General features: G+C 38.9%; 2 protein-coding genes across 2 annotated transcripts in view; one reads left to right on the forward strand and one right to left on the reverse strand.

Annotated features, from left to right (window-relative positions):
* Nucleotides 1–2369: 2369 nt before the first annotated feature.
* Nucleotides 2370–7609, forward strand: LOC118407735 (sphingolipid delta(4)-desaturase DES1-like). Its single transcript, XM_035808254.1, has 6 exons — nt 2370–2388; nt 2884–3008; nt 3450–3680; nt 3958–4176; nt 5883–6098; nt 6625–7609. Exons 1-6 carry the CDS (start codon nt 2370–2372, stop codon nt 6838–6840), a joined length of 1026 nt encoding a protein of 341 aa, XP_035664147.1. The 3' UTR covers nt 6841–7609.
* Nucleotides 7610–8082: 473 nt separating this feature from the next.
* Nucleotides 8083–16742, reverse strand: part of LOC118407737 (serine palmitoyltransferase 2-like) — a 9301-nt gene continuing 641 nt past the window's right edge. The window contains exons 2-10 of the mRNA XM_035808255.1: nt 16459–16613; nt 16170–16315; nt 15802–15929; nt 14820–14913; nt 14387–14712; nt 14166–14292; nt 12439–12574; nt 10401–10530; nt 8083–10222 (exon numbers count right to left, since the gene is read on the reverse strand). Coding sequence (XP_035664148.1) covers nt 10166–10222; nt 10401–10530; nt 12439–12574; nt 14166–14292; nt 14387–14712; nt 14820–14913; nt 15802–15929; nt 16170–16315; nt 16459–16613 — 1299 coding nt within the window. The 3' untranslated portion in view covers nt 8083–10165. The remainder of the gene's footprint in view (nt 10223–10400; nt 10531–12438; nt 12575–14165; nt 14293–14386; nt 14713–14819; nt 14914–15801; nt 15930–16169; nt 16316–16458; nt 16614–16742) is intronic.

Here is a 16742-nt window from a genome sequence, read left to right on the forward strand (position 1 = left end):
GTCATAGCTTCACTTGTCTCATTACACAAACCGTCTGCTGACATGTGACAAATAAGCTCTAAACATAGCCTATAAACAGATTTTCTGGGGGAATAGATTTTTAACATGAGAGAAGGTTATCGCTGTCGGCGCACCCAAACTCCCCCTTATCAGGCGTAGAGTCAACATTCACTCCTCTAGAACAACGAATATGTAGATATTGCGATTTAGATAAAACAGAAGATAAACATCATTTGTCATAGAATGTGATTTGTACATGAAAAAAGGGCTGTATAAACCAATGTTTTCCTGCCAAGCAATAAAAGAATTATAATCCTTATGAATGAACAAAAGACAGACTTTTACTCATAAATTACTACTATGATATCTGTTCCTGCAATTTAGTATCACAGAGAAGCGAGAAGTCGAATTCACTTAGTTCAATACTATTCTTGTGTTGGTTGACATCGTATTTTTAATGCCCTAGTGGGTATGCATGTACATATGATTCATTCATTAACCCGTGTTACATATTGCGAATCGGCGCTCCACTATGATAAATGTCTGTGCTCCATAAGTTTGCGAAGGAAGCTGTTGAAAACAAGAAACACGTTCTATAGACACCTGATTAACAACAACTTAACGCTGTGGGGCTTTTTAAGGCATTTTTCGTAGCAGCTGAACACCACTTCCTTGGATCTACTGTAGCGGGTCCATATTGTTCTTGTTCTGATTTTTTGGGAACCCCCCAAGGAATGGATCATGTGTATTCATAAGAATCCGACATGGCAGCTGTTTTATGTTCTTTTGGGGCGAGCGCAGATGTTTCTGAAATGCTTTGTTTACGACGTACAAAAAGTGGCTATATCTGGAACTAAAGAAACGTTTGCCTTTGGCTTCCCGGTACTTTCTCTAGCAATGCTTTCATGCGTATAGGTTTAGGTTGTACGTTTTCGTTGAGTAAAATCTTTAGAAATTCATTCAATTAAGTATATACCTGTACTCTGTCGTCCGCGAATTCTTGAAAATGACAAGGACGTCAGGTGAAGGCCGTATATAGCGTAAACATGTGTACTGTGGAGTCAGGTGTTGACAACAGTCCAAAACGAAGGTGCTTGGCATTTTTCAATATTGCATCGACATTTTTGTATTAATGCCAAGGACGCCAAGTGAAGGCTGAATAGCGTAAACATGTTTACTGTGGAGTCAGGTGCTGATAACAGTCTAAAGCGAAGGTCCTTGGTATCTCTCAATAATGCATCGGCATTTTTCATTAATGTCAATGACCTCAAGTAAGGGATGAACAGCGTAACGGTGGACACTGATGTCGAAAACAGACCTAGAGGTTCTTGGCATTTCTCAATAATGCATCGGCATTTTTTTCTAATTAATGCCAAGGACGCCGAGTGAAGGTTCAACATCGTAAACATGTGTAGTGTGGAGTCCAGTGTTAAAAAACAGACCAAGACGGAGGTTCTTGGCATTTGTCAATAAAGCATCGGCATTTTTCATTAATGCCAAGGAAGCCGAGTGAAGGTTGAATGGCGTAAACATGTGTACTGTGGAGTCAGATGTGGAAACAGACCAAGACCGGGGGTGAACCAGACCTGCACGTGACAACTAAACGTATCTGTAAGAAAATCCGTCTTCTTTTTATTGCATGTTAACTCAACAGACAGGTGAATGGAATGATATGTATATTTCAGATTACAATCCTGGTTCAAAAAAGTTTGTAGAATATCATTGTTATCCGGGCAAGTTTTTCATCCACCTATACCGAGAAAGACCCGTACTTTTTTAATTAGTGTGATGGGTTTAAGGTTCATCATCTTCATCAGTCGGCTACTGCGCAGGCGACTGCAAGCTTTCTCCAGTTCCGTCTAACGGCAGCGAACTGGCGAAACTGTCCGGGGTGAGGTTAGGCTCTTCTCGAACATGAGACCTATCAGAATGAAGTCACTAACCGAAGCTAAAAATTAATTTCCACGTAAATAAAGTAAAAAAAAAAATATTTTAATTATCTCGAGTTCTCAAATGGACAAAATGTCAAAGCATATCAGGGGACTCGAACTCAGGCCCCCATGGATTTGAGCCGAACGTTAACACACTGCCGTTACGCTACGCTACGCCCCCATATAATGATGTCAATGTGCAGCGCGTCAAGAAACAAATATAGATAGCATCAGAATGGGATTTTTACAAGGACGTGTTTTGTTGACTAAACTATCACCAGCCCAGGATCGATCATATCTGCTTAAGAATGTCACTAAAATATGTCTGGCGGCAACGTTCATCTTGGTGCCAAGCATTCTCCATGTAAATCATGTATGATAAGATATGTGTCTGTCCGTACCCCTGCCGTTAACGAGAAAAAAACACGCGGCATCAAAATGGCGTCGGAGAATACGGGTACGTGTAAATGTATCAATATCTCAAAATCAGCTCAAAAGGAAATGAAACGTTTATTTTAATGTTTCAATAAAAACATGGCAGTAAAGACATCCAATACATAATAACCTGCCTCGATTAGTAATAACATGAACACATGAGCATAAGACACCAATAAACTAGATAAAATGCTTACGATGTAAGAAAAGATTTTTGTAGTGTACAGTTCGTTATTGAGGCCAAAACTATTCGATTTTGTGAAATGTGTCTGCCGCTTTGCCAGCGCAACATATATTGTCTAGTTTATTTGAGTTATTATGGTGATTTTTTTTCGGTTCAATTTGGCGGTTCTAGCGTAAATGGATCAGGAGTTTTGTGACATGAAAACAAACACCGGCTTCAAATCCCACCTCCCCTCTAATTATGATAGCGTTAAGACCTCTTAGTTATCTGACATCTTCATACCCGGCTTGTTGTGTCGACTTGGCTTCATACCTGACGCCATTCCGTCCGTAGGCGCCCGCAACAACTACGCACGACCGACGGAATACGGCCGAAAATGGGAGGGCAGGTTTCTCGAACAAATTTCGAGTGGGTGTACACGGACGAGCCCCACGCTACAAGGAGAAAGGAGATCATGGGTAAGTTTGAAATTGGAACATAAGGGAACGTTGTAGAAGCGTAACATTGATTATGAAAGGGCACAGGAGACACAAAATGTACATTTTAGGTCTTTAATACACGGTCACAGGAGCCGCAAAATGTAGACTTTTTGGTATAAAATTGTAAAAAGCTAAATAAGATAAGTCAATTTTCGCAAAGAATAGCAGGAGTATTGACCCACTCTATCTTATCGTCCTAAAATGACAGAGATCTTGAAGATTTGACAGAAGTGGAATAAAGGGGTGGAATAACTCCCATAACCAATGGTGAAGCGAAATATAACAGTATTTTACTTTACGGTTATCAGCAATAACTCTGCAAATATTAATACAGATAACAGGTTAAGTTCATGTACACACACATAAATGTGGTGTTAGAGGATGTATCCAGATCATAATGGCACATCAATGCTTTGATAGGACGTTGGGGTCAAAATAAAGTCAGTCAAGCAGAACAAACTATTCCAGACTAGCAGCGGAAATGAACAGACGCTCAGAAGGCGACATGGAAATTTAAAACATCTTACATGCTTTTATTCTGTTACAGCCAAGCACCCAAAGATAAAGGAGCTGTTCGGCCATGACCCTACCGTAGTAAACAAGGTGGTGTTCATGATCGCCCTACAGCTGATGGCCTGCTACTTCGTACAGGTGAGTTGTTATTCGGTGGATGTCAGATTCATTGGTTACCTAGCAAAAGATTCAACTACAATTACAATGGGTATTAGACAGTACTTTAACCAATGCCAAAGAGTCTTGAAAAAAGTCATATATCTCTCTCTGTCTCCACAAACATGTATATACGTGTAGAATAATCAATGAATAAAATTGCACATCTTGGAAAGTACTAAAATGCAATAAGATTAACATACGACCAAAAAAAAAACATGCAGCTTATAAGTTCTTACCTTCTTCATTTTCATAACAGGATGTATCCTTGCCTATAATAATCCTATTGGCGTGCTGTTTCGGTGGCGTCATCAACGCCTCCATGATGACGGCTATCCGCGAGATTTCACACAACCTGGCCTTCGGACACTCCCGGCCGCTTCACAACCGTATCCTGGGCATTGTGGGAAACGTCATCATTGCAGTACCCGTTCCCATCACCTTCAAGAAGTATCATCTTGAGCATCACAAGTACCAGGTAAGACTTGCACTTTCCACTCAAAAGGATTAATGATATTCTGTCTGGGTTCTGTTCTCTTTGTTTGGGTGCAAGTTTTTCTTTTTTTTCAAAACTGATAAAAGTTAATTCTTATTAAGTAGGATACCTGTCAAATTGCACTTTTGAATATAAGAAGATCGAACGTTAAAGAATTCAGGGTGCGAGGTTCTGACTTGACATTAAGAGTGATGCTGTAGGTAGGTCCATCCCCTGATAAAAACAAAAGTCATCTAAGCTGTACCATGCATATGCTTACCTGATTATATAACTTATTGTTAATGAAATCAAGGTGATAAGATGATGGAAATTCCCTTTACTTTGTTATGACCATTAAAATCTGGAAATGACCGATGTTTAGGAAAACTCAGGCCAGTTTTTTACCTCCATGAAATGTCATGGAGGTTATATTCTACCCTGCGTTTGTGTGTCTGTCTCTGTGTGTGTGTGTAAACAAGATAACTCAAGAATGGCTAGGTGGATTAGTTTCATACTTGGTGTGTTGGTAGGGTGTGATGAAAGCTATGATTAGATTTTGGGCCCCCTAGCGGCTCCCCTTGGTACTGCAGCACAACTTCCGGTTTTGCTATCTCGGTGTTCTGAACATGCTATGGTCACGATTTTTAAGTGTAAGATAACTCTTGTGTTTAGGAAGAAATGGCATAAGTTTGGGCCCCCTAGCGTCTAGTTTTGGGATAGCAGGGGCATTTTTGTCAAAAACTTCTGAAGAGGATAACTCAAGAAGGGAACAACGGATTTTTATGATTTTTGGTATGTAGGTACCTTAGACAATGTTGTACACGATAAAATACTAATTATGCAAAATAGGAGTACATTTGCATAATTAATGAGAATATTCTATCATAGCAGTTTTTTCAATGTATCTCTTGTTCCAGACATGCTATGGTCCTGACATTTAGGTGGTAGATAGCTTTTAGTGCCATGACAAAGTGAGGCAAGTTTCAGCCCTAACATTCAATTGTGGAACTGCAGGGGCGTTTTTGTCAAGACACTCCAAAGAGGATAACTGCAGAAAGGAACGACGGATTGCCTGCATTCTAGGCATGCAGGTAGCTTAGGCAAAGATTTTCATAATGATATAAATGTTATGCAAATGAGGACTTAATTTGCATTATTAATGAGGAAATTGTATAATTCCATCGTTTTTAATAACTGGACTTCAATAAATGTAACACATGGTAATTATGATAGGTGGAATGTAAGCAGATACCAAATATGGTAATGAGGAACTTATTTGCATAATTTATGGAAAAATCGCAAAATCGCTTTATGATTTACAATGGGAATCTTATAATTGTGACATGTGTACGTTATTCAATGATGAACAACACCATGCATAAATTATGTTAATGTGTTAGTAAATTGCATGAAATTTACGAAAGCTCTAAATTTTCATGGAGGTACGAGGTCGCCGAACTCTAGTTTATTTTTATTTTTTTTTTTTATTCCTCATAGAGCAGATGTTTCTTCATGAAACATTTTGTATATCACAAAGCACAGTTTTCCCCGGACTGAACTTGCGTATCCATTTACAGTTGGGTAGAGTTTACAAGTGACTGTCGAAAAATGCTGTTTCCATGAATTTCTTAAATCAAACCTGTTGTCTTTATGTCTTGCGTGCTACACACAAGAAACAAACCATTCTTGTCCCATTCATGGTTTTCTAGGGACATGAAAAGGTGAATGTGGACCTGCCATTAAAGATGGAGGGAGTTCTCTTCCGCACCAGCTTTACCAAGTTCATCTGGCTCTTCCTGCAGCCCTTCTTCTATGGCCTCCGCCCACTTTTCATGCGACCAAAGCCTGTCTCAGGGCTGGAGATCATCAACACCACTGTCCAAATCGCTTTTGATGTGTCCATTTGGTACTTCTTCGGAGTTAAAGTGAGTACTATTTTGTGAAAAATTCTGGCTTTCACTTTATATTGAAATGATTGTAAAGGAAAGGATGTACAGATGTAACAAAATATCCCATGCCTTAATTTGCAATAGACATCAATCATGCAAATAAGGACCTAATGTGCATAATTATTGAGACAATGCTTCATTTCAAGTGATTTTTTTTCCATTTGGTTAAACAAACACAGATGCAATTAGACATAGTCTATTTCTTAATCATTGATGAGACGCAAGTCAATCAATAAATCAGTCATTTGCTTGCATCATAAGTTAATAAAGAATAATAAGCAAAACGTTTTGAATATTCTAAAGATTTACTTGGTCTCTTTCCCCTTGTTGAGTAGGATATCATCTGCGCTTAACTTTTACTTTATTCTGCAGTTCCTTTTACTTCTATTAGCAGCCGATACTTAAAGTATATACATCCACAGAGACTAATAAGGCTTTCTACATATCCTTTGTTTCCATACGATACATCCGTGTAATTATGATATTCTTATCTCAACTACAGTCCCTAGCATACCTGATAATCGGCAGCCTGCTCGCTTCTGGAGTCCATCCCAAGGCCGGTCATTTCATCTCAGATCACTACATGTTCAAGAAAGGCTACGAGACCTATTCCTACTACGGTCCACTGAACGCACTCACCTTCAACGCTGGGTATCACAACGAACACCATGACTTCCCCAACATTCCTGGGTGCAGACTTCCTAAGGTAACGTCTTAAAGTTGAAAATTCACTTCAAGATCGCGACAAAAAGAAATTAAGATACAGTTGTTCACGGATACCTGTTTGGTAAATGCACAATGTCTAAAACAGGTCACGTGTTTAAGCACTATTTGCAACCCACACTGAAATATAACACTGTTACCTAACTGTATCTGCGTATATTATAAACAATATGTGAGAATTGTACTCGGCAGTTATCAGGTAAAATAGTATTGTTATACTTAAAGTTAGATATTTGATAGGGATATAGAAATCGCTATGATCTGCATGAACGCAAGTAATTCTCACAATTCACCAGGTACGTGAGATCGCCCCGAGTTCTATGAGAACCTTCCTAACCACACATCGTGGACCCGCGTCCTGTACGACTTCGTCACGGACCCGGACATCGGACCGTACGCCCGCGTCAAGCGCCGGGGGAAACCGTTCCCCACCAACCCTGCCGAGCTAGATGGAGATGGTGATACCAAGGCAGAGTGATATAACACGTAAAAACAAGTAACCTTACCATTGATACTTTTACAGTTTTTCTACATACATATATGTTCCGACTGTAGATTTTTTTAAAGGGCGGTCTGCTTATAAATGTTCAATAAGCGGGTAAACTTTTGACCTTGTCGTGGAGAAAGGTTACAAGAATGGCTAAGGATATGCTTCGTTTCATTCGCTTGTACCACCCTTCTGATTTTCCTTAGCAAGTACACGGTTCCCTCTTCCACAAAGGTAAATCGTTTCTATACTTTTTTTCATATATTTAACTTTTTTGTAGCTTTTTTTTACTCAATGGTCACTACGTAACAAGGCCTGAAGGCCACTCAATGTTACGGGTTACATTATTGGAACTGTAACAGCATCTCTTCGCCCTAGGTCAGAAACATCATGATTGAGACCAGCCCAATTGCTCACTGTGAGTGAGGACTAACTGACCCAATAGGCGAAGCAGGGGTTACGAGGGCTGCTCGGGAGATTCCCTACCCCTATTTTGGCCGGAATGGTTTGATCCGCTCGGGTGGATGTTCGCACATGTGGCGGTTTCTTAAACGTGCATAGGGTATGGCTCTCCCCACACACGGGACCTCCATTTAACGTCCTATCCGAGGGACGACTCATTTTTCACTTGAGTAAAGTGAGGAAAGTCGTGTAAAGTGCCTTTCCCAAGGTCAAAAGACCGGCAACACGGCAGGCGGATTCGAACCGGCGACCTCTCGGTCACGGGCCGAATACAATACCACTGTGCTACGCGGCCCCACCTAAGAGCTTCACTCTTTTTTAAACGAACATCTCTAAAAATAGCGATTTTAGGTTCAAAAAATAGATCGGCTCATATTTAAGTTACACCTAACACATACTCAAAAGTGAGAATTAATCATTCCTCAACGCATTGGTCACGAATCATGCACAGACGTACTAAATGCTATCAGTTACACTTTTATTACAGTGCGGCTTACTCTAATCTCCGAAATAATCTTCAGTTTTCATTACATCGTTTATGTCTAAAGCGGCGTGCGTAAGGTCTAGAAACTTGGCAGTTATCTTACACTAAAAATAGACAAAATTAATTAATAATAGTTTAGATGGCATTGATACAAATTCGTATATATTGCTTTCGATGTACCGAGAGTTTGAGTAAATGATATTCCAATTTATCATAAAACGTAAATTCCTGATTTGCGTACTTTATATTCACTGTCACAACAGACCGGTCTGAAAGACATGTTTCTATCGACTGGAAACAATTCATAAAAATCATTATAGATTCAACACCAAAAGTAAAAAAAAAACAAAAACAGTCGTCTTGAAAACTCCCGATTGGTCAAAATAATTTTCTAGAGACAAAATAACAAAATAAACGATTTGTTCTCAGTTCTCACCCCTTAGCTTAAGAATCGAAAATTAACGACGCAACACCAGGTCTGCCATTGGCATGTAATAATTTTATTAAAAACGAGATCCACTTCAAGATTTTCAACAAATCATAAAAAAACGACAAAAATGTTCTGTTATTTCTAGTGCATATTATACCGCTGACAATATCAAATAAAAATACAAAGTTATCCATTATAATATCATCATGCCCTGTTCCGGTTTGTATCTTATAGTATGTAGGCTAATTTATACACATTCATCTCCTTGCGAAAAGAAGAAAACGTTATGAATTTCAGGCGTAAGATACTATTACCAAAATCACCTTTACAGAATTGGATTGCATAGTTAGTTTGCTTTGAATAAACCCATTCTTAAATATGTTAGATTGTTATATTAGCAATGGCTGAACTGTCACCTATGTAACGTTGCTAGTTGAAATAAGCTTTTCCTGACATATCTGTCTCGAAAATATTTCTACTTTTGATAAAGGGCGCTTTATCACTTTATCGCAGTACAATGATGAATGCACGCCGCTCAGTGATTCAGTATGTAATTTTTCATCACTTCTGTTCAGTAAGATACATGTATATATTCAGCGTGGGAAAAATTGCTAATTCCATATTATGTCTATTAATACGTGTTCTATAATGTTGTACAATTTACCAAATACAAGCTGTGTTCTATCATTCTGATACTGATAATGGTATTTTGGTTGCAGCGCATTCTATCTTTGTACTTAAGCGTAAACACACATAGATCTTGTAGACATGAAGGTCATTTACGTCATTAAAACATTAATGTAAATGTCTTCGAGCTCTTAGCTTCTATTAGCTAGTTTTATTTATTTCTTTTATCGGCAAAAATACCAAAATTAGACTTTTATTCATTTTCTTACAGTCCACTTCATCTATTTTGAATATGACTCAAAACACGAAAAAGGAGGACATAGTATGTTTTTCCTGGAACACCTTTCAAACGGCAAAGAAGTATATATTAAGTATAAAAGTGTAAATTATGTGGCTAGAAAGGTAAAAGAGAGAATGTAATATATATACATAAGTAAATAAACAACTGAAAATTCATTGAACAAAATGTCCCAAACATGTTTAAAGGTCAAAGTATAGAATAATCATAAGAATGTAGGATAAGTGTAGAATTATATTTCTATATCGCGGTATGGCCATCTAAGAACAGCTTATTTATGATTCGGTAACAACACAAACACCCAACATTAATAAAACATACTGTGAAATGCTAGCTTTCCCAATGTAGTTCTGTTTTCTTTTCGAACCAAATGCAAAAGCTTTGGTTTTTCGAAAGAATGCCATGTCTGTAATGCAAAAACAGAGAAACGGCAGCAAAGATTCTGTCGGTAAAACATCATGCCTTGTGACCCGGACTGTTCACTTCATTGTATACTTGTAGCGTTCCACGTCATATGAAACTTTTTTGGTTGTCAGAGGGAGTACTTCAGCTGCAGACGGTCTCCTACCTCACTGATAGCGTCCAGAGCCTAACGCAGGACGATAGGCATAGACAGAAACAATATAAAGAATACACGGTGTCTGAGCAAATACGTGTTTCATTTCATTTTTGTTATTGATAAAGACTTTTTAAAAAATCAGGTTTAGACATAGCAGGTTCTGTCTTCTACATGGTTCCAAATATAAGTGACGTTTATTCATCTGTACCTTGTCTAACATTTGCCGTGTGTGGGCAGCAGAGATACAGACACGGGCCCGACCCTTCGTGATCGATGTTGCTGGAAAAGTCCCCGTCACACAAGCAATGTTCCTCTCGAAGAGCTCCTCCATGAGCGCTCTGGGACAAAATAAGTAACACATCAGTCATTAATTTCAAATCAATTTTAGACAGTCTAGTTGATATTACAGTAGACTGCACCTGAATACGCCAATACACTTAATATTCAACATGCTTAGCACTTCAACACGCTTGGTAATTCAACACACTGAGTTTATATCTCAACACGCTGATTATCTCAACACGCTGAGTATCTCAACATGCTGAGTATCTCAACACGCTGATTACCTCAACACGCTGAGTATCTCAACACGCTGATTACCTCAACACGCTGAGTATCTCAACACGCTGAGTATCTCAACACGGTGAGTACTTCAACACGCTGAGTATCCAAACACGCTGAGTACTTCACCAAGCAGAGTATCTCAACACACTGAGTATCTCAACACGCTGAGTATCTCAACACGCTGAGTATCTCAACACGCTGAGTACTTCAACACGCTGAGTATCTCAACACGCTGAGTATCTCAACATGCTGAGTACTTCAACACGCTGAGTATCTCAACACGCTGAGTATCTCAACACGCTGGGTACTTCACCAAGCTGAGTATCTCAACACGCTGAGTACTTCAACACGCTGAGTATCTCAACACGCTGGGTACTTCAACACGCTGAATACTTCAACATACTGAGTATTTCAACACGCTGAGTATCTCAACACGCTGAGTATCTCAACATGCTGAGTACTTCAACACGCTGAGTACTTCAACACACTGAGTATTTCAACACACTGAGTATCTCAACACGCTGGGTAATTAAACACGCTGAGTATTTCAACACGCTGAGTACTTCAACACGCTGAGTACAACACACTGAGTATCTCAACACACTGAGTATCTCAACACGCTGAGTATTTCAACACAATGAGTACTTAAACACACTGAGTATTTCAATACGCTGAGTATCTCAAACCGCTGAGTATTTAACGCCAAGTGTCTCAACGTGTACTGAGAACTTAACCCTCAAGCACCCGACCTTTTTTGCGACTAAAATGACCGAGTGGGGTCCAAACCCAAAATGTTTTGTTTCGTCAATGTAAGATGAATATTTGAGATGTTAAGGTGTTGCAAATTCCAGCTTATCATAATAATTTATCCAAAAGATCAGAAGGACCAGTTTTGCACTAAACCTATTCTGACCAAGGAGGGGAATTTTGAGGCTCTCAGCAACTTTTATGGCGTATAACTCATGAACGGCTAGCGCTAAAGCTACGAAACTTAGTGATCTATCACAAAATATTGTAAGAAAAAAATTATAGTCAATAAACTAAGTTCATTTTTCCGGGGGTGGTTGCCATGGCAACGGAATTATGACAGTAATTTTTGCCAAAATTTGCCAATTTCGAATTAAACAATGTTTTCTTGGTAAACTACACTTGTTTTCAAACTACAATTAAATTCTATGAAATTCAATGTAAATTTCATGATTTGAAATTTACAATTTATGCGCTTTTCTTGACGTCTTTGGTCAAAATCCAAGATGGCCGCCCTTATAAGCTTAATGAGGTCAAAATGTCGTCATATTATATGGTGATGACACAAAAGTTTTTGTGAGGATTTTTTTTTTAGTTTTACATGTTTATCAATCTCTAAAAATGTTTGGTGGTCAGACGATTCGTAGTTCAGGAGTAAGTCTCAAAAGTTTATTTTAAAAACTGCAGATTTTTGCTGAACTGACTGATCACAGACTTTCTATAGTTTCCACAGTAATGTACTAATCTTCTTTAAAACTTAGGAGAAGGTAAAGCAGATATTGACTGACAAAGTCAAGAAAGGAATTTTTCTTCAGATCAGAAATGTTCAAATGGTACTTCGGGTGTTTGAGGGTTAATGACATTGTGTACTGAGAACTTAATGCGTACTGATTACTTAATGCGTACTAAGTACTTAATGTGTACTGAGTACTTACAAGACTCTTGCAGGCACGCAGACGAGAAAAGGTACAACAGGGGAATCATCATCACCACAGACGACAAAGCCCATCTCCCGAAGCCGCCGTCGGAAGTACTTAACGTTTGCTGCCAATTGCGCAATCCTGAGTTTACCTGATTAATAACAAATGCAGGTATCCAGAAAAAAAGACTTTATCAGTCGTGGTATTGAAACATTTGAAAATTTAAACATTCAACATAGAATGCATAACGCATTTCACCTATAAAAATATTCTGATTCTGCAAATGACTGTCACATTAACATAAGCTACACTTGTGTATGTATATCTTTGAATACCTTACACCTGTCACAATGTTGATAGTCAAACTATTTACCAATTAGAAGAGTTATGTCACAATTGTATCAACTATGCAAATTAAGGACTTAACCCTCAAGCACCCGACCTTTTTTTGAGACTAAAATTACCGAGTGGGGTCCAAACGGACCCCAAAATGTTTTGTTCATAAAATCTCAGTTCCAATTCCTATCTTTGATCATTGTACATACATTGCTTCGTCAATGTAAGAGGAATAGTTTGACATGTTAAGGTGTTGCTAATTCCACCTCATTATCATAATTTATGCAAAAGATCAGAAGGACCATCTTTTGCACTAAACCTATTCTGACCAGAGAGGGGAATTTTGAGGTCCTCAGCAACCTTTATGTCGCATAACTCATGAACGGCTAGTGCTAAAGCTACGAAACTTGGTTATATATCACAAAATATTGTTAGCAATTTTTTGTCAATAAAGTAAATTTATCATTTTTTGGGGTTGCTATGGCAACGGAATTATGACAGGCATATTTTTGCCAAAATTTGCCAATTTCGATTTAAACAAGGTTTTCTTGGTAAACAATGCTTGTTTTCTAACAACAATAAAATTCTATGAAATTCAATGCTATTTTCATGATTCAAAATCTATAATTTATGCTAATTTCATGACGTCAGTAGTCAAAATCCAAGATGGTCGCCCTTATTAGCTTAATGACGTTATAATGTCATCATATTATATGGTGATGACACATAAGTTTTCATGAGGATTTAGTTTTACATGTTTATTATGCTCTGAAAGTTTGGTGGTGATACGATAAACAGTTAGGAAGTTAGACTCAAAAGTTTGTTTCAAAAGCTACGCTTTTTTGCTGGGGTCCGTTTGGACCCCAGACGGACTGATCACGGACTTTCTTTATAGCTTCCACAGTATTGTACCAATCTTCATAAAAACTTAGGAGAAGGTATAAAAAATGTTGGCTGACAAAGTCACTGAAGGAATTTTACTTCAGATTAAAAATGTTCAAATGGCACTGCAAAATGTACGCCTGGGGTCCAAATGGACCCCACTCGGGTGTTTGTTTTGAGGGTTAATAACTGTTAATGTTTCACCTGCAAGAGCTTCCCGTGATACATGTATTTAAGTACTAGAATGAAAAACAAACTACAGGTTAGGTCGCAATTCGCAAAATATGGACTTCATCATGTACAACAACGTCTTGGCTACCTATATACGAAATGTCATGGTAATCCGTCGTTCCTTTGTTCGATTATTCTCCATAGAAGATTTTACCGAAGCTCCATTGCAGTTCCAAAGCGGTTATGTATATAATCAATATTTTCATAGCACAAATGGGGTGATAGACACGATAATTATCTGTGGTATATTTCTTCAAGCACTAAAAATGTTTCAGATAGACAGCCAGTCTTACCCATGTCCGTACCATCCTCACCCATGATGGTCCTCATGGACGATATGACTTGTTGTGCTACCGGAGCTGACATGGAACACGCGTACGTGGTGCTGTGAGAGTACGTTCGAAGGTGGTTGATCAATCTCTGAAACAAAACATTATCTAATAAGTCTTGATAAGTTTGATTTACGAGTATTTTGGTACAAATCATTATTTGGATGGGTTATGTTAATACTTACCTTTGACCCTGCGATATAGCCCCCTGCAGCCCCAAAGCTCTTAGTGAATGTTCCCATCATGATGTCCACGTCCCGGGGGTCCACCCCCCAGTACTCAGTCACCCCCCTGCCTGTCTCCCCCAGGGCCCCGATGCTGTGAGCCTCGTCCAGATACAAGTAGGCACCAAATCTTATCTTCAGACGGATGACGTCCAGCAGCTTGACGATGGAGCCCTCCATGCTGTAGATCCCCTCCACTATGATAAGGATCTTCCTCCAGGCCCGATGTGTCCCAGGCCTGCCGCTGATGATCGCGTCCCTTAGTTTCTCCTCCAAATCGTCCATATCTGGTACAATTGAGGGTTTTGTCAGAACGAATCTTTCGCCAGATGATTGCAACAATTGATGACACCAATAAGGCAGAAAGGCCATGTAGCAAGTACATTCTCCTTACCGTTATGTTTGAAGACCTGGATGACAGATCCACACAGACGTGCACCCAGTACGATGGAGGCATGGTTCTTCTCGTCACTAAAAATCAAGCAGCCCTATGGAAACAGTATTTCTCTTTGAATGCCTTGAGAATATGGCGGAATGGATCACATAGCAACATCACTATTAGTATTGTTTCAAATGTTTGCGATCTATGAAATATTTTGAAAATAATGTTACATGTAGATGTGCTCAAAAGAAATTTTTCTTCACCTTCCTAGCATTGAACACTATTGTTTTGGGTATCGTTGAATTACGCGTGCAAAGATATGTATGAACAATATCATCATAGTAAACGATTAAAACTAAATTAACTGAAATGAAATTCCATTCGTATAAAAGTACGTGTGCTGGATTATATTCTCTACGTAATGCTGTTAAGTGCAAACTTATTTCTGTGCAGACATATGCCAGACATTCCAGATAGTCCGTACGTTAGATTTTCCCATATCCGTAAAGTAAAATAAATATAACCAATCTGGGATCGTGTATAAAACATTAAATGATAACCTCGCGGTCTGATTTGAAGTTCTGTATGATACGTAAGATTTTTGGAAGAATACGGCTCCGTATCTGTCTATTTTTCGGCTTTGTCGGAATTTAGATTCCGGTTAATACGACACGATGTCCAAAAATGTAACGCTCTTCGTCATGACCCAGGGCAATTTAGTGCAGTCAAACTACTTGTCAAATAATACAAAGATTCAGCGTGAGAGGATAGGAAACCCAGAAGATTGGCGATCAACAGATTGTTTCTGTCATATTTATAGTCTCTAAAGTAATCTTTAAGTAGTGTTTGTTGTGTTGACACACGTGCTTTATCTTCTAAGCAGTGGATTGAAAATGTCTAGTATCACTTCCAACTGTAAGAATATCTATTTTTTTGCCATTTAAAACCACCTTGGCTAGTCTATACTCTACTTTTATTACATACTGATACCTACTTTACCACCCATAAGGACAGGGATGTTCATAGAGTTGGTGGCAAAACCCATGCCGAAGGTGATAGCGTCCTCCACGCCCAGAAACCTGGCTGTTGTTCTCTCCAGCTCCTCGTGTATATTGTAGTTCCCTGTAGTTGTAAAAACACGTATATTAACAGACGCAGACACAAAAACTGTAACGACGCAATCACATCGCCATCCTTCGGAGCTGTGAAAGCGGCTGTACTTTTTTCTCCGGTACGTTTTGTTGCCAGGAAGGTGACGGGCTCATTCAAAATCACTGAAACCAATTCTCCCGCAGAAACACAGTTTTTTATCAATAACCTATAGGTGTCTGCTTATTAGGTGTATCCTTTAAATGAACTTACCAAGTTCATGTCTGGTGCTACAGACTCCTACACCGTACTGTTGCAAGGCCTGGACTGTGGCGTCAACACAAGGGCCATCCTTTTCCGCAAACCCCAGATAGTTATAGGAGGCAAGGTTGATACATCGCCTCTTCTTTCCTGTCAACCTGAAGGGAACGAAGAATCTCATATTTGGCTATTCTAAAACATGATGGAAAACATCAGCTCATGTTTTATGAAACATAAAACTTCAAAGAATGTGAAAAAAGAATGCAGATGCAAAAGAACGAATATTTTTCTAGTATCGAACCTGAAGTGCCAATTCTCATCGTCACTGGTCCTTTCCAACACGTCCACCTCTACCGTGGGAGGGCTGCAGATCGGTTTGCCGGCACCGTGGATGGCGCGCTTGAAGATATTCCTACTGAAGAACCCCTCAAATGACGTGTAAAGAGGAACAAATCCCTGCGGAAAACATGCACAAAACAAGCATGCAAATAAGTGAACACTTTTTAGCAGTAAATAATGCGAATTCCCTACCTATTACTATTGTGTGTTAGTCAAAAACTGACTGATTGCATGATTGTACAAAAA

This window comes from Branchiostoma floridae, unplaced genomic scaffold (assembly GCF_000003815.2).
Source record: "Branchiostoma floridae strain S238N-H82 unplaced genomic scaffold, Bfl_VNyyK Sc7u5tJ_1441, whole genome shotgun sequence".
NCBI classification, from domain to species: domain Eukaryota; kingdom Metazoa; phylum Chordata; class Leptocardii; order Amphioxiformes; family Branchiostomatidae; genus Branchiostoma; species Branchiostoma floridae.

Excerpts from the sequence above, each read along its gene's own strand:
- LOC118407735 (XM_035808254.1), top strand. Across the intron at positions 3,009-3,449 it reads AAGGAGAAAGGAGATCATGG|GACGTTGGGGTCAAAATAAA; the intron begins GTAAGTTTGAAA and ends ATGCTTTGATAG. Across the intron at positions 4,177-5,882 it reads TTGAGCATCACAAGTACCAG|GGACATGAAAAGGTGAATGT; the intron begins GTAAGACTTGCA and ends ATGGTTTTCTAG.